Source organism: Mercenaria mercenaria, chromosome 6, assembly GCF_021730395.1.
Source record: "Mercenaria mercenaria strain notata chromosome 6, MADL_Memer_1, whole genome shotgun sequence".
In the NCBI taxonomy this organism is placed as follows: Eukaryota; Metazoa; Mollusca; class Bivalvia; order Venerida; family Veneridae; genus Mercenaria; species Mercenaria mercenaria.
The window spans coordinates 14,341,964-14,360,964 of record NC_069366.1 but is presented as its reverse complement, the minus strand read 5'-3'; the positions used below and the strand labels follow the sequence as shown (position 1 = coordinate 14,360,964).

The 19,001-nt window shown below is 34.0% G+C and overlaps 1 protein-coding gene across 1 annotated transcript; it reads left to right on the top strand.

Moving 5' to 3' along the window:
* The first annotated feature begins 547 nt into the window (after positions 1-547).
* On the top strand, positions 548-16,366 carry LOC123550303 (uncharacterized protein DDB_G0285917-like). The gene is made up of 5 exons (XM_045338735.2): positions 548-633; positions 3,437-3,493; positions 11,192-11,251; positions 11,420-11,476; positions 15,523-16,366. Exons 1-5 carry the CDS (start codon positions 566-568, stop codon positions 15,569-15,571), a joined length of 291 nt encoding a protein of 96 aa, XP_045194670.2. The 5' UTR covers positions 548-565; the 3' UTR covers positions 15,572-16,366.
* Positions 16,367-19,001: the final 2,635 nt, after the last annotated feature.

The following is a 19,001-nucleotide window of genomic DNA, read 5'->3' as shown; positions in this document are numbered from 1 at the left end:
GTTCAACCTTTTGATCGCATTGTTCAACAGCGCATACGACGTCGTCAAGGTGACGTTTATGATTTGTGTTTACCAATGTTATTTACCGTGTGAATGTCATTTGTACATATGGAGATTTTAATAATAATGGTTGAAAATGATATTGTTGCAAGAAAAAAACGCCACAGAAATGTTTTTTTGTATACCTATTGCCGTTTTTATGCATAGTCGGTATCAAAGTTGCTTGAGCCGGCTTACCATATAGATGCATATTAAAGTCCAAATTAAAGTCAAACACATTTCGAATAGAACATTATTTGTTAAACCAAAAATATAATTCTATAAATTACAGGGTCAGTACGAGGATGAGAATAAAAAGAAACAGACTGAAAAACAAAATACAGAGAACGAAGAGAATATAAAGAAACAGACTGATAAACAAAAAACAGAGAACGAGGAGAATATAAAGAAACAGACTGATGAACAAAAAACAGAGAACGAGGAGAATATAAAGGAACAGACTGATAAACAAAAAACAGAGAACGAGGATGAAAATATAAAGAAACACAAAACGTTATCGGAATACATGCTGGAAGCTTTCGGAAAGAGCGGAAGTAAGATAGTGAATCGCTGTTTTTGCAAGATAGTTTTTGAGTAAGTAATACATTTCAATTGTTTCAAAATAGATAAAACATCTCTTTAGGAATCTATTGGTGATTTAACTACATGTATTCAACATTTATGTGTTAGGAAGGCTACACAAGGTATTGTGTTTCACTGGTCCAGTGCTGCATGCATTTAAATGATACAGATCAGAATATATTTGATAAAAACACGCTGCTCCAGATTTTATTGCTACATGGCGACCATTTTAAACATAAACCGTTTGAATACATAACATCTTTATGTTAATATATCTTTTAGTTTAACAATATTTATAAGAACTAATAGACTAGAAGCTCGCATTCACTGATTGTTTAGGTTTGTTGTACCCCCCGACAACAAAGTTGTAAGGGGGGTATACTGGTTTCAGGTTGTCTGTCTGTCTGTCTGTCCGTAGACACAGTCTTGTGCGCACCATCTCTCCTCGTCCCCTTGACACAATTTAATGAAACTTCACACAAGTGATCAGTAACAACAGTAGTTGTGCATGGGGCATGTTAGGTTCTTTCGGAAAAAAATTGCAGAGTTACGGGACGTTGTTTTTGTTACCATATTATATACATAGACACAATCTTGTGCGCACCATTTCTCCTCATCCCCTTGACACAATTTAATGAAACTTCACACAAGTGATCAGTAACAACAGTAATTGTGCATGAGGCATGTTAGGTTCTTTCAGAATTTTTTTTTGCAGAGTTACGGGACTTTGTTTTTTGTTACTATACTATATACATAGACACAATCGTGTGCGCACCATCTCTCCTTATCCCCTTGACACAATTTAATGAAACTTCACACAAATGATCAGTATCAACAGTAGTTGTGCATGGGGCATGTTAAGTTCTTTCAACAGCAAAAATTGCAGAGTTATGGGACTTTGTTTCTTGTTAACATACTATGTACATACAGTCTGCATATGCAATCTTGTGCGAGCCTAATCTTCCGAACCCTTGCTTACAATTTAATGAAACGTCACACAAGTGATCAGTACCAACCCTAGTTGTGCATGGTGCATGTTACGTTCTATTAGATAAATATTCTGCATAGTTATGGGACTTTGTTTTTTGTTACTATACTGTATACATACAGTCTATATACATACAGTCCACATAATTATGCAATCTTGTGTGCGTCAAATTGCAATGTACTGTGTCAGTGCATGCGGGGGGTACATTCATCACCTTTAGTGATAGCTCTAGTTTTCATTGTGTTTAAGTTATTTATTCGTTCAACAGACAAATATAAGACACGAGCGATACCTGTAGCTGTTTTTCTAGGCAAATTCATTTTTGAATACAGATATTTAAACAAAGTAAATGCTGAGCTTCATGTAAAATAAAAGCTGCGTTAAAAACTAGGAAAGCTTCTATAAATGTTTAAATGTAACCCGTCGACATGTATTTTAAAGCAAATGTGATTTGTATATTACACTCAAATGATTTAATTAAAAGTATCAACAATTACTGAATATCATTTATGTAAACATTAAATAAACAATAATTTATGTGTTTAATATCAGTACTGACCATTAGGTTTAAAATTATAAACAAATGATACATAGAGTATAAATGTGTACCACCACTAAATAACTGGAAGTATGTTAACAATTGACTGTTGCTGCATAACATTTAATTAAATATTTACAAAACTGATTTGCATATTTTGTTCATTTGATCAAGACGATCTTCGTTGGAAGTAAATATCTAAAGATAAGATATTTTCGTGAAAAATGAGCATTGGACATCTTTAAATATCCGATCAGTTGGGCGAAGAAATGAGGCTTATCAGACGATAAGCAACAAACAGGAAGGAAGTATGAAAGGTCTTTATTCACAACTAACTTAGGTTTTCACCTGCTGACTGTTTCAAACAGTTCTCTGTCCTTCATCACGAGCACTGACTTTCGGTCATCTTCGACTGTTTCCGCAAGTGAAAAGGCAATACATATCAGGCGCCAGTCTTCGACTATGAACCGTGACGAGGGGGCGTACAAGCTTGCAAGCGTCTACGATTCCGTTTTCGCCGCTCACCCCTGCAGTGGCGAAACAGTCGAAGATGACCGGAAGTCAGTGCTCGTGATGAAGGACAGAGAACTGTCCGAAACAGTCAGCAGGTGAAAACCTAAATTAGTTGTGAATAAAGAACTTTTATACCATGGACTTACAAACTAAATGAACTCCTTCAAAAAGAAAACAGGAAGGAATATGCTGAACTTCATTCATACGAGTTAATGAATGGATCATCAGTTTGATATGTAAAGTCATAATTGAAGTCATAATGTTAACTCACCGGTTTGCGCGTCTTGACTTATTTATAACAGCTCGGCTTCCTTCTTTGTTTAACTAATAACAACTCGGACCAGGTTAGAATTATGATTTGAGGGACTGCCTTCTTAGAACCTCGATTTTCTAATTGACTCTAAGGATTAGAGCAATTTTATTAATTCACAGGTTTTATAAAGTAACTTTAGAAATTTGATATTCAGAATACATGTGGTTCTATTTCAATCATACAACCAGAAAACAATCCTCGAGATATCTTATTTATTTGTTGGAAATCTTTGTGATCATTTTCAAATGTAATATCAAACACGAAATACTAAAAGCAGAAGAAAGAAGCAACAATTAATGCATAAACACAAATAAGATACATAAGGGCGAAACACTTGGTCAATAGTGTTTGCATTTGAATCGATGAATACATTTATCTAGATTCGTTTAACGTTTATTCGTTGGACTAAATTGCCATTGATTTTATGAAAGGTTTAAAACAACGCTTATTTTGGGTTTTACAGATCAGACGAAACAAACAAACAAAACAACAAAGAGGCGAAGGCTAATGGTTCGGAAAGGTTAGTGAAGTACACGTTTACTTTCCAGTATACTGTACCATTATACCATGTGGACTCTTTATATGGACACTCCGTTTGTATTATTATAATTAATACCATGTATTCCAGAGAGTGCCAGTTAAATAAAATTAGTTGGACATTCCTCAGTTAAAAAGATTTGCTTGGGAAGACTTATATATATGACAATATATAACTATACTGTACCAAAGAACTCACCCGCTATGTGCTATTTTGCAAAAAGTTTAAGAACCCATACGCCATTTGCTATTTTGCAAATAGTTTGAAAATTACTGAATGTACATTTCTTAAATTAAAGGGACAGTTAGACCCGCTCTATCAATATTATCATACTAAAAGTTCAATAGTAATTAAGTTACTCAAAAATATAATTTCATTCATTTTGCTACAAACGCCCGTTTTGAACCGTCACACAAATTCACATAAAAGATGTGTTTTTAGAAAAATGAATATATACAATTTTTAGAAATAAGGAAGTGCAGATTTTTATCATTTTACCAAGCAATGTTTAAATTTCACACGCATATTAAATGTTCTTTGTCAATTCTATGTGCTTTAGTGTATTTTTGTGATTAATCAAAGATAGTTTGCAGTTTTAAAATGAGCGAATTTATGCCTCGGTAGCCTAGTGGTAGAGCGTCCGCTTCGAGTGCGGGAGGTCGTGGGTTCGATCCCCGGCCGCGTCATACCAAAGACGTAAAAAATGGTACTAGCAGCTTCCTCGCTTGACGCTCAGCATTAAGGGGATAGTGCTAGGACTGGTCAGCCCGGTGTCAGTATAATGTGACTGGGTGGGGTATCATGCCACGTGTCTACGGCGTGATATTCCAGTGAGGCAGCACTATAAAGTTGGGCATTGTGCTCACTGCTACAAGTAGACACCGTCGTTTATATGACTGAAAAATTGTTGAAAAAGACGTTAAACCCGAACACACACACATATAATGGCAGCAAATTGTAAAATCTTATCAACAGCGTATTGTTTTAAGCGTTGACTAAAGTTAAAAAATGTACGTTTAGTAATGTGTTAAGTACTGGCAAAAGAACTAATGACGGGTTAGCTGTTTTTGTTTAGTATAGTATAAAATCCGTCGATATATATACTGCAAATATATGTAACTACAATTTACTGATGTAATTAAGATCTAGTTATAACACTCTTGAATCAAGGACTATTAAACATGATTTGTATATAACATTAAAATGACATAAAATGCATTAAATAAACAAAGGTATGTGTGTTAGCAGTACTGTCCATTGCTGTAAACATATTACACACATATCTATTGCTAAACACAGTATAATGTATACCACATTTAAAACTGGAAGTATGTCAACAATTGATTGTTACTGCATAGCATTTAATTAAGAATATAACTGATTTATATTGATGGATTTAACACATTTGATGAGGAATTTCTATATTAAAAGAAAATATCTAAAGATAAGATATTTTCTTGAAAGATATCATTGCATATTTAATCACTTGAGTGAAGAACTGTGGCTAAACAGATGATTAACAATGTGCGGGAATTGTTTATTGTCATCCTAACATGCCTATTAACATGATTACAAGAACTATTCTGAACTCTATTTAAATGACTTAATGAATTTGGCATCCATTATGTTGTTTTGGAACATCATAATAGAAGTCATACCGGTCCACGCGTCAACCGTTGTTTATCGCAATTTCTAACACGATCCGCAGCAGTTGCTATATAAACATATAGCGAAATCGCCTATACATGAATCTACGATAAAATATAGCTCTTCCATTCCACCCTACGATTGTCACACGACTGCGAGATTCTACTCTGCTTCTGTTATATACCGACTAAATACTCGACTTTTTCAGTGATATTAGATCAAGTAGACTAGTAATAAAAAGTACATCAAATTTTCTGAAACAAACAATTTCTAACTGATGAATTTATTTGTTTGTAATTTTACCGTAAGAAAATGTTTCAGCCCGGTAAGTTTCAACTTCAACACCAGTGCATCTATGTCTGGTCGTGTCTGTAGTTTACAATTTCTGCGCTGTAGGCACCACAAATGTCAACTAGATTCTACTTTGACAGTAAATAAATTATAATTCATGTTCCAATCTTCCAGACTCAAGTGTTTACGTGTTTATATGCCGCCGCAATGTTCTGGCGTGTATGTTTCAGTGCCATCATGTAGGTGACGCGCACTATTTTTAGAAACTGCATATATAAACATTGAATGAAGTATTTACTTCTGATTTCTATATCCGACCTTAGATGTTATTGAAAATAACATTTTTACAGAGGTAACTACTTAATACTTTAATTAAAATTTGTTGAATATCGGAACATTCCGTTTTATGCAACGCTTTCCACTCGTGGGGAGGTTTTTATAATAGCATATGGCCAGCCGAATGACATATCGAGCTAAAATGTAGTGCTGTAAAATGCGAAGAATTTGCTTGGTTAGAATCGAAATAATAAGTATGTTCCAATAATTTTATCAGTTAATAAAATATGGGCAGTCGTTCGGATGCGAATATTAAATCACTCGTGCTACGCACTCGTGATTTAACCATTACGCATCCGAACGCCTGCCCATATTTTATTAACTGATAAAATATAGGCACATATTTATTATTTCTTAAATACAATATACAATGATTGGTTTCCTTCTTTGTTAAATTAATAAAACTGAAACAATGTTAGAATTATTGTTTGAGGGCTCTGTCTTCTTGTAACTTTGATTTTCTAAGTGACAAAAAGGGCCGGACAATTTATTCGCAGGTTTTAAAAAGTAAAATAACTTTAGAGAATTAATATTCAGGATAGTTCTATATCAATCATACAACCAGCAAACAACCCTCGGTAAATATTATTTATTTGTTAAAAATCTTTGTGAACATATTAAGCAAATGTAACATCAAGCATGAAATACTAAAAGCAAGAAGAAAGAAGCAACAAAAATGCATAAAGAAGACATGAAACACTATATCAGCTGATATCACATTTGTATACGTGGATATGTTTGAGAGCATGTATGATTGTATGGGAGGTTGTTTGTATGAGTAAATATCTTTGAGATGTTGGTGTGAGATTTCAAAAGAAATTTCTTGATGTACATTAATCAAATGATAGTATATCAGCAACAACTTATAAAATGAAAAATTAGCAATGGACACATACTTGATATATTAAACATGTTGGTAACATTGTATATGTATTATGTAAACGTTATTATCATTGTCTGTATGATGTACATGAAGGAAAAAGAATAAGTAATAAGAAAAACAATAAATGCTTAAACATAGGTAAGTTACATAAAGACGAAACTACATGTCAGTACTGTCTGCGTTTAAATCGAAGACTTTATTTAGATTTGTTTTACGTTTATTATTTGGCCTAATTTGCCAATGTTGTCATAATATGGTTAAATAAAGAAGTCAACTCAAGTTTGCAACGCGTTTCGTATTAAGATACTTCTTCAGGCAAACATACAATGTATCTATGTATACAAACATATATTTGACGTCATGACTCTGTTAACATGACATCATAACGTCAAAATATGACGTTACGTTTGCCGCACTATTTGAATTATATATATAATCCAGAAAAAAGCAACAGAACATATAGTTTTAAAAACAATATTAATGTAAAATCAATAAATAAATAGTGTGCACAAAAGTTCGTCTACAACGGCAAGTCAAGATCAGAAAGATTCAGTAATACTACTGATAAGGACTGCCATTAAAAGCAAACAATATAAACGTACCAGTATTAACTGAAATGCTTGTAACATATGCATTAAACAGCTCAAATAATTATTTGGATCGGTGATATATGACAATTTTGTGTCGATTCGCCGTAAAACTCAGCTCTCTTTTTTAATCATTTGGAGTAAATAATACAATGTCAAATGAGCTACACTACTGTATATTGTATAGTCTTTGAATTGAGGCCTTGTGGGTACACAGTATCTAATGTGTGCATCCAACGTGTTTCCTTCAGCAGCCTGTTCATTTTATCCTTAACACAGTCAATATGCATAAAACTAAAATCAGAAAAAACTGTGGCCAGCAGTATTGAAATGAATAGCTACATTAACATCCAAAAATGAAACACATTTTTTCAGAAAAATTATAGGAAAACTTAATCTGAGGATGAATATTGTTGATATTTTCTAAAAATTCATTTAATTTATCAAAAAAAAAATGAATCCAGATCATAAACATGTCATCCAAGAAGCGAAACCACAGAGCACGATTCAAACTACATGAACTAAGGAAATCATGAATAATAAGGCATAAACAGGAGCCATAGGACTACCCATTGCAGTACCCATTTGTTGCAAATAGTACTGATCATCAAATTGAAAAAGTTTGTTTCGCAATACAGTTTCAGTTAAACAACAGATAATGTCAATTGACAGTTTGCCAGTATGGCTAATTTTCTCAAGAAACTGTTTACAGGCCTGAATGCCTTCATAACATAATGAGGAATGTTATTATAAAGAGAACTAACATAATGAGTAATCAGATAAGCCTTCTCAAAACCAAATTTACACTCTTTAAGTTTAACAAGAAAATCATTAGTATCCTTAACGTAAGAAGGCAGGGACTGTATATGAGGTTTAAGTATAACATCAATATTTAGATATGTTTTCCGTGCAAGAGTTCCTACCTGGGAATCCAAGTGGCATCAATTTTTGTGTGAGTTTTAGGCAAAATATAAAAATGTGGGATTTTTATATTTACCGGAAAAGTTTCAAATTCATCTGTGATGTAGAATTGTTTTTGACTAATTTTATCTGCAAACTTTTAAACATTACTTTTAACTGTCTCTTACATACACGAATCAACCTTTTTCATAATACCTGTCATTTTTAGGCTGTCTATTTACCTCGCTTTCATAGTCTGTTCGATTCATTATTATTATACAGGGTGTCCCAGAATATATGTCCACTTAACAAATGCTAATCACTTTTCACAGAAGAGTCACACATAAGCAAATTATATCTTATTTGAAAAAGTACATACATAAGGTTTTGTACATCAAACAATTAGCTTGATTATTTATTTACAGTTTCTATAGTACATGTTCTAAGTGACCACCATTATTTTGCCTTACCAGCTTAATCCGCTCTCTAAAGTTACGTATGACGCTGGCACATGTGTCTCTTGAAATTGTTCTTATCTCTCTACGAATAGCGGCTATTAACTCTCTAATGAATGTTGGTTTGGGGTAATAAACACGGTCTTTTAAGTATCCCCATAGATGAAAGTCAAGGGGGCTGAGATCTGGTGAATACGGAGGCCAAACTTTGTCGGTTTTCACAAAAATCACGCGGGTGCCAAATGTTTGCTCTAATCACTTTAAAACATCATTTGCAGTGTGGAAGGTCGCCCCGTCTTGTTGAAACCAACATCTTTCAATCACTGTTCCCTTTCTTATTAGTTCTGAAATAAACTTATTCTGCAAAATTTTCAAGTATCGTTTAGCAGTTACGGTACAATACTCGCCGTTCTCCTCGTAAGAGAATGGCCCGATTATCCCGGATGCACCCATGGCAGCATATACGGTAACTTTCCGACTATGCAGCGGCTTCTTGTCATGAAAGTCAGGTTTGGTGGATCCCCAGAACCTGATGTTTTGTTTATTGACATAGCCATCAAGATGAAAATGTGATTTGTCACTAAACCAAATACTGTCTCTTAGTTCTTCGTTTGACCGCATCCACTTTGCAAATGCTATCTGTGATGAAATGTCATCGTCTTTTAAGTGCTGCATCATTGAAATTTTATAAGCTGTTAGCTTCAAGTCATATTTTAAAATTCTATGCACTGCTTGAATCAGTTCTTCGGAACGGGCACTTCTTGGTCACCCAGTATTAGCTTTCCTGCGATCTAAAACTGTTCCGTGCTGCTCAAATTTTTAAACCACTCGGATGATTTGTTTATTGGAAGGTGCCTTTATTGAAGGGTGTATTTTAATCAACTTTCTTCGCACAATAGATGGGAATTTACCATTTTCATAGTAGAGCCTGATAATTTCAGTACTGTCAGCCATCTTGGAAGCTTGAATATGAATGACGTCATTGATGATGTCATAGGACGTTACCGTTACGTCGCATGACGTCATTCTGGTAATGAGGAAAAACTTACATCCATTACTGTTCATGTGAGACCAAATTTGTCAATATTGAAGCATTTTTGACAAAGTAATTAACATTTGTTAAGTGGACATATATTCTGGGACATCCTGTAGTTTCAGACTTGTCTTTTTTCTATCTGGTAATAGTACGATCCTGTGTAAGGTTTCTTAGGCTTTGAAGTTCATCTTTGCTGATACATGTATTTGTATACCTCTTCTTATTAGGTACAGAGTTTATAATTTCTTCAGTAACTGCCTAAACATTCATATATAAATACTGATCACAATCACTTTTTGGAGTGAATGATGAAGTTTTCTTATTAAAGAAAGGCTTTTCAGAGTAATTTTCACTGTTTCTTTCATCTGATGTTGCATCTTTTTATGTTCTTTGTAGAATTATTCTTTAATTCTAAGTCTACCGGTAAAGCAAAATGTCTCTTTCCCTAAAAGTGTATAGTCATTATCAGTTCGAATTCTGTTTGATAAATTTTTAATAGTTGCTTTACCTCTTTGGATTTCTTGTTTTTTTTCTTCTTTTGTTGCTTCCATTTGCGTTTGTTTGTGATTCTAACTAAACGGTGGTTTCTTGGATGTTTTGGAGAAATTTGATCTGCGTGTTGATCGAATCTTGAATTTGGTTGGTTGAGGTCATCCCTTGTTTTTATGGCCTCTGTATATGGTCTCCTATCTTTCATGATGCCCAGGGCTGTTAAATTTTGTTTCGTTGTTGCTGTTGTGGTCGTGAAGACTGACTTGAATGTTTATTAATTTTATCGTGTCCACTTGCAGATATAGGGTTGATGGTTTTTCATTTTGTTTGGATTTAAATGGTTTCTTATTTCCATTTGAATTTGGCTTCATACCAGAAGACTGATCTTTTTACTGGGTTTACTTTCTTTTCCTCTGTCTGTTAAGTTTCTTTTCCATTGACTTTGTTTAAGCTGTCGCTTCTTGCACAATCACAACATCTTTCTCATACCTGAGTTTAATTTACGTTTTTGTCTTTCAATGATGATACTATTCTTTTCATCTGTGCTTTTAAATTTCTCATCATTAATATAGTGCAGTTTACTAGTATCTGTCACATTAGAAGAAAGTTTTTTCTCTAGCTCGGCCATCTTGCGTTTAGATTCTGCCAAATGGTGGGTATGTTCATCTGGTATCAGCCTACAGATTTCCAAAAGACGATTTCTCCAGAAGACGGTCAACAGATTCTTGTAGACGTTTATTCTCGCCAACTTGTACTTTCATTTGTAGTCTTAGTCCCTTTGGTACAATGAACTCAGCTATGTAGTTTTCCAGAAATTGTATATGTGAAAACGTCCTCATTTAAAAGTCTGCTAACTTCTTAACGTCTTTGAAGAGCTGTTTTATCTTCCGTTTTTAGAATCAAATCATTGATGCTAAATGTCATCTTTAGTAAATATCATAACATAGTTAAAAAAAGAAGACAACTAAAGTTTCATATTAAGATACATACAATGTATCATGTATTATGTTGTTATATGATGTTTTAAAACAACGCTTATTTTGGGTTTTATAGATCAAACGGTAGTAACAACCAGAACAACAAAGCCGGAGCTACTTCTGATCATCTGGATAGGTTAGTGCAGTACACGTTTACTTTCCAGTATACTGTCTTCTTTAGTAAATATCATAACATAGTTAAAAAAAGAAGACAACTAAAGTTTCATATTAAGATACATACAATGTATCATGTATTATGTTGTTATATGATGTTTTAAAACAACGCTTATTTTGGGTTTTATAGATCAAACGGTAGTAACAACCAGAACAACAAAACCGGAGCTACTTCTGATCTGGAAAGGTTAGTGCGGTACACGTTTACTTTCCAGTATACTGTTTAACAAGAACCATTATACCATGTGGACTCTTTATATGGATGCATTATATTATAATGATTTATACTATATATTCTCAAGAGTTCCAGTTAAATAAAACTAATTGAACATTCCTCAGTAACTGTTGATATTACTTGCTCGTGATGACATCAGTGAACGTTATCAATATATAATTAAATTACTGTACCAAAGAGCTTATCCGCCAGTTTCTATTTTTGTTAATTTTTCTATGTTTTAGTGTATTTTTGTGACTTTTCAAACACGGCTTTAAGTCGTAAAATGAGTTAATTTATATCAAACTTATTAACAGCATATTGTTCTAAGCGTGCACTAGGTTTCAAAATGGTACGTTTAGTAATTTGTTAAGTACCGGCAAAAGAACTAACGACGGGTTAGATGTTTTGTTCAGTATAGTATAAAATCCGTCGATATATATACTGCAAATATATGTAACGTAATTTAGATCTTGTTAAAACACTCTTGATTCAAGGACTATCAAACTTGGTAGCTGTTAATAAGTTTTCACAATTAACCTTTAGCCTGCTGGTGGCAAGTGATTCTGCCTTTTCGACCAGTGCAGACCAAGATTAGCCTGCACATTCGTGCAGTCTGATCATGGTCTGCACTGTTCGTTATTCGGTCAGTAAATTTTCAATGAACACCCCTTCGAATGATAAAAGATAGTGCCCACATTGAATGATGGACCAGTTCATTCAACAAAATTTGCAGGGTAAAGGTAAATAAAATATAACAAATCATGCTATTACATAAACTATCTCATTTTACGTCTAAACCCATGCCGGAAAAGTAACAAAAAATAGACTATAGACTAAAGCTTGCATTTCCACCTCTGTCCATGAACAGGCTCAATCAAACCCAGCCTACAACATTTTCAATTAGGTCATGTTGGGCGGCATGTGATTTTCCACTGTGCCCATTTTTTGTATATTACAACTCAAATGACTATATATATATAAGAACTAATGACGGGTTAGCTGTTATGATCAGTATAGTATAAAATCCGTCGATATATGTACTGCAAATATATGTAACGTAATTATGTCTCCCCCCCCCCCCTTGTTTTTGTCCTTCCGTCCGTGCGTCCTTCCGTCCTTCCGTACGTCACACTTCATTTCCGAGCAATAACTGGAGAACCATTTGACCTAGAACCTTCAAACTTCATAGAGTTGTAGGGCTGCTGGAGTAGACGACCCCTATTGTTTTTGGGGTCACTCTGTCAAAGGTCAAGGTCACAGGGGCCTGAATATTGAAAACCATTTCCGATCAATAACTAGAGAACCACTTGACCCAGAATGTTGAAACTTAATAGGATAATTGGTCATGAAAAGTAGATGACCCCTATTGATTTTCGGGTCACTCCGTGAAAGGTCAAGGTCACAGGGGCCTGAACATTGAAAAACATTTCCGGTCAGTAACTTGAGAACAACTTGACCCAGAATGTTAAAACTTAATAGGATGATTGGTCATGCAGAGTAGATGATCCCTATTGATTTTGGGGTCACTCTGTTAAAGGTCAAGGTCACAGAGGCATGGTCATGTGAAATCATTTCCGGAAAATAACTTGAGAACCACTTGACCTAGAATGTTGAAACTTAATAGGATGATTGGACATGCAGAATAGATGACCCCTATTTATTTTGGGGTCACTTGATCAAAGGTCAAGGTCACAGGAGTCTGAACAGTGACTTGAGAACCACTAGGCCAAGAGTGTTAAAACTTAGCAGGATGACTGGACATGCCAAGTACATGATCCCTATTACAGCCAACCATCAGTGTCTCTTTGACTTTCGCTCCTGACTCCTATTGACTTCTTGCCTATACCACTTTGCATTGGGGGAGACATGCGTTTTTTTGCAAAAGCATCTTCTAGTTTAGATCTGGTTAGAACACTCCTGAATCAAGGACTATCAAACGTGATAGCTGTTAATAAGTTTTCAAAATTAATAATAATAAAAAAAAACAACGAATTATGCTATCCTATAAAATAGCTCATTTTACGACTTAAACTCATGTTTGAAAAGTATAAAATAAACTCAAGATAGCATTTTCACATCTGTCCACAAACAGGCTCAATAAAACCAGCCTGCAACATCTTCGTTTTTGTATTGTTAGGCAACCTGTGGTTTTCCACCTTTTGGTCCGTGGGCCTGTTTTTGTAATTCGTCTAGGTTTTCGATTTCGTAACCCAGAAATTAGGCAAAGTTTTATCCATTTCAGCATTAATACATTAATTCCGGGATTGTTTACACTGGATGTCGCTTTCTACCGTATGTCAAAAAGAAATTACACTAATTTCTGTAAACCTTGTGTATGAAAAATGCGGAATTCACTCTCTTTGATAATTTCGTATTAATTTGAAATAGCTGTCATCTTGAATAAAGACTTATATTGCTGGATCAGTTTTCCTTTTGATGTTCCTCATTGGGACTCCCTTGAAAATTTTGCGGTCATATCAGTTTTTGCAATGCTTTCATAATTTCTACTCTACTAGCAAAGAATAGGTCTGTCAGTAAGCAAATCGTCCAGAAATGAAACAGGAACCATAGATTTGGCCAAATGACATTAAGGAGCAAATGTATCTGATTTCATTCATTTATTTTGTTTTCTTTATTGTAAACATGAAAGTTCAGTTCCTTTATAAATGATTAGAAGTTCTGAAGATTTCCCGTATGTAATAATGTGTTGGATGGGGTATATCAACCCCTATGTTTTACAATTTATTCGGTATATAATACATAGCGTAGCATTATCTGACAACCAAAGTAGATTATTAATTATTTCAGGCATTAAAAGATAAGATTTACTACAAGAAATGTCAAATGAATTTTCTTTTTCACCATCCAAATCAGCGTTATCCCTATGCAATGCTAAATTGTATTCATTAGACACCAACGTTTCTTAAAATCGTCATTGCATTTTACTGATATGTTGCTCAGACCGATATCTACCCTTAAAAGTTTTCAGAATGACAGTATAACATCATGGCATAGCTCAACCATTGCTTAATTTCTGGGTTACGACTTTCATCCTTAGTCCACGGATCATTTTCGTGTTGTTATGTTCCACTCAAATAACATATTAATAACATATATTGCATAAAATCTACGTATATATTATAATAAATAAACAAGGCTATGTGTGTTAACAGTACTTTTCATTAGATTAAAATAGTACATACATAATACACTACCTCTTAAACTGGAAGTATGTTAACAATTGGCTGTCACTGCATAGCATTTAGTTAATGTAACTGATTTATATATATTGTTCGGTTAAACGCTTTTGATGAAAAATTTCTACATTGAAAGAAAATACCTAAAGATAAGATATTTTCAGTTAGTACTTGAACGAATAACTATGGCTAACCAGACGATTAACAACATGCAGTCATTGTTTCATTTCATTGTAAAAAGCTAATTTAACATGATTATAGGAACTATGCAGATCTCCATTCATACGAGTTTATGAATTTGGCATCCATCATGTGATTTTGGAACCTCATAATTGAAGCCATACAGGTCCGTGTGTCAACCGTTGTTTATCGCTGAATATACAAGCTTGGCTTCCTTCTTTACTAAATTAATTCAACTGAAGCTATGTTAGGATTTTTTAGGGTCCTGCCTTCTTGTAACTTTAATTTCTAATTGACTACATGGGCCGGAGAAACTTTACTTATTCGCAGGTTTTATAAAATAACTTAAGAAATTTAATGCTCATGGTAGTTCTGTATCAATAATAGAACCAGCAAACAACCCTCGGGATATCTTATTTATGTTTTGGAAAATTTGTGACCATTTGCAAATATAATATGAGGCATGAAATAATAAAAGCAGAAGAAAGGAAACATCAACAATGCATAAACACATATAGCATACATAAGGACAAAACTAAATGTCAGTAGTGTCTGCGTTGTTTAACGTTTGTTCTTTGACCTTATTTGCCATTGGTGTTATGAAAGGTTTTTCGAAAACGTTTATTTTGTGTCTTATAGATCAGAGGAAGGTCCGCAACCAGGAAACAGTGGCGCAATTAATTACTAATAAGTTAAGATAATTGAAGTACACGTTCACTTGCCGGTGTGGCGTCTGGTCGAAACAAACCTCCTTAAACCTCAGCGTGGCGTATCGGGAAAAGCTTTATTCGTATATGTATAATATATTAAGTACAGTCATTCTATACATCATTTTGTCTTTTATTATGCACTATACCCTTCAAAGAAGAAAGGTATATTGTTTTACTAACTGTCAGTCGGTCTGTCGGTCGGCAGGCCAGAAGGCCGGTAAAGATACTTTGGATCCCTAAAATCCTTTCTAATCAATTTATCAAGATATTAGTTTGGCATACAGTAGTCTAAGTTCACAGAGTGATCGTCTGTTTTATATGCTCACTATGATAGTGATATCTGCCTACAGTGGTCAATAGCATCCCATTATTGCCTGTGGTCAGGAATGTCTATTTTTGTTTTGAGGATCAGTTAATTAAGTCGAAGTTACTTTGTAGTAATACTGGTTTCTAAGCAATAGCTTTCAAACGTTTAAGGTTGTCATTATCTCACTTCGAAGGATCGTTTCTTGTTTAATTGTTAAAAGAAATCCCTTTTCTATAACCTTTTCGTTACTGACCTTTTGCAGATGTATTCTAAAACTAGAATATGTCTGTAGGACACAGGGTGTGCCCCCGTCCCCTCCCCCCCGCCCCCCACTGGTACATTTGTCACAAATAAGGAAGAAATAATTCAAATATTTACAGTCTTAATGGGGAATAGCCTCAACAAACATTTTATGAAAAGGATTCATTATTATAGGCCACATACTTTTTGAGCTATGAGCATCACAAACAAATATTTTGTGAGAAAGTAAACTGGAGTTATGGAATTTATGCATTGCAAATTGTATCATTACAGTAAAGACGTGTTTGACGTTTCAATTCTTCCAAAATTGGTCACTGAGATACCATGTTACATGCCACAATTTACTAAACCAAATATTGCAAAGTCAAACATAGGGGTATAATTTTGTGTAAAATGCAAAACAGAGTAATGTAAAATGAGCATTGTATGCCATATTATCAGAATGAACAAGTTGGTAAAGTTTTTATTCATTCAAACAATCGATTATAGAGAATCAGCTTACATGCAACAACTTAACCAAACATTGCTAAGTTGGGAAAAGGGCATACCGTTGTGAAAAAGCAAATTGTAGTTACGTAACCGGTGCATTGGTTCTCAACAAATCTGAGAAGTTAAAATCCATTCCTACAAATGATAACTGAGATATCATCTTACATGCCAAAAACGTAACCATGGTCATGGACGTCGACGAACGGATTAGTGCAATAAAGTAGTCGTTTGTATATGTTGTCCTGCTCTTTTTGTTCAGCTATTTTGTCTTAAAAAGGAATCGAAGCAAACGATGTATCAATAACTGGAGAATGTTTGAGCCTACGGCTGTCATATTTTATAGTATTCACTGTGTTCACTGCGATTTTAAGACTTCAAATTTTTAGGATGTATAAGTGGAGAACATTTTAGCCGATGGCCATCAAAGTTTATATAGCATCTTTTTATATTTGTTATTTGTTCTGTTATAAGGCCAAATGGCTAGATAACAAAATACTGAAAATACGTTCCCAGTAACACCCGACAGGCCGTCATGGGGGGCATATGTTTTGTTTTTTTCTTCACATTTTTTGAAATATGAATTATATCTGTCTGAATCATAATGTTAATACACATTTTATAACAGGTTATAAGGAATGTTATTGCTTTATGTGTTACATATATGATTTATTTTCGTTTAACGAGGGTTAAATTTTCTGAATGATTTTTGATGCTGTTATTAGATTATTTCTTGCGAAAAAGATATGTTACTATTGTTTAGTTTTTGAGCTATAAAATGTGTTTTGCTATCATAAAATCTTCATTTTAAATATCACAAAATAAATTCACACTTTATTTTCTATGAGCTTAGCGATTAGTTTACTGGCGCCGAAAACGGAAGGTGTTTGGTTAAAATCCCATGGAAAGCTGCTGGCCACTCCTTATCAAATTACATTAATTCACTGATCAGTTCTCGGTTGAATAAATAAAAGAATGTCATAATTTCTTCAGCAATACCGAGTACCTCTGTGTTCTGAAATCTGAAAGTAGTAACAATGATTCACAGAAACTCGGTAAAAACACATTTACGTATCTGACGTAAATTGTGACTACTTATCTAAAAGTCGCTAAAGACTGATAATAAGATACACAGTACCTTTGAGTTCCATGGGAAACAAGAACGCGAAACGCGAAAGTAGTCACTGAACTGCATTATACACCTACGTTATCTTATTAACACATGCACCTCTTGCTCCCATGTTCCTGGTCCATAACTCTGCAATCTGCAAGTGATTATAATGGTACCGTGCACAACATCTATCGATAAGGGAAGACGTCATTGTCTCTCTTTCTAATTCATAACCATTTATCCATCAGTATAGTTTTATCATACATACTAGTATAGTAAATGTAGACAAAGTCAACGTTTTACGGTTTCAGATAAAAAGATCATTATATTGTGTGTAAATTTTCCAGGCGACGAGACATAGGTAACTCTGTAACTATTTTTTGTAGATATCCAAAATACTGTTTTACTCATTATTGCCATATTTCTATATTAAATGCGAATACTTAACACTTTCCATAAACGAATGTAGTGACAATGTTTTATATCTCTTGAGCGGTCGATACTAGTATTTGTCTTTGTTAACCCTGTGCTTCGTCGAGACATTTAAATTATGAGACATTTAGATGTCCTAAATATTTTTTACTGGACCCTAATAGAAAAGAGGGTTGTTTTAATTAAGTACTTTATTGTATTGTATTGTATTGTATTTAATAAAATCTTGTGTCAGTCTGTGTGGTTATTCTAAATATACAGGTAACGGATCTGTTTGCATCTGTATAAATTGTCAATTTGATCAACGCCCTATCAGTATTACCATGACCATACATGAGTGAAAAGTGTACTTTTTTCATTGAAATCATAATTACATGAACTTTGAACGCATAGCATTCAAATTTGCTTATTCTTAAAGACAGTAATTATAAACCTCTGCCACCACAATTTTGCAAATTTTCAAAACAATTTTCTTGCTCACTAATTTACCATAATTGTTTAGAATATGACAAAATAAATCTGAAAAGTATCAATTAATATTCTATCTTTATTTGTGTGAAAAGTGAAACGTCTGCCCCAACCTTTCTCCTCTATTCTGAAACTGAGTGAGAAAATGTTGATATTAATTATCATGAAAATGTAGAAAAAGAAATGGAGTCGACCATGCTGAAAAAAGGTAAACTATCTATCTGTCTTATCCTATCCCGTCCTATCCTATCTTATCGTTGTCAAAAGCGAATGTTAACAGATGACAGTATTGAATCAGGTGCGTTCAAATGTTCCAACGCTGCATCAGCTATCTTAGGATTGT

What these genes read in the sequence shown, in the direction of transcription:
- LOC123550303 (XM_045338735.2), top strand. Translation starts at nt 566, where the DNA reads ATGCTGGAAGCTTTCGGAAAGAGCGGAAGTAAGATAGTGAATCGCTGT. An exon ending in ACTTCTGATCATCTGGATAG is followed by an intron (nt 11,252 to 11,419) that starts GTTAGTGCAGTA and finishes TGGGTTTTATAG; the next exon opens with ATCAAACGGTAGTAACAACC. An exon ending in GCTACTTCTGATCTGGAAAG is followed by an intron (nt 11,477 to 15,522) that starts GTTAGTGCGGTA and finishes TGTGTCTTATAG; the next exon opens with ATCAGAGGAAGGTCCGCAAC.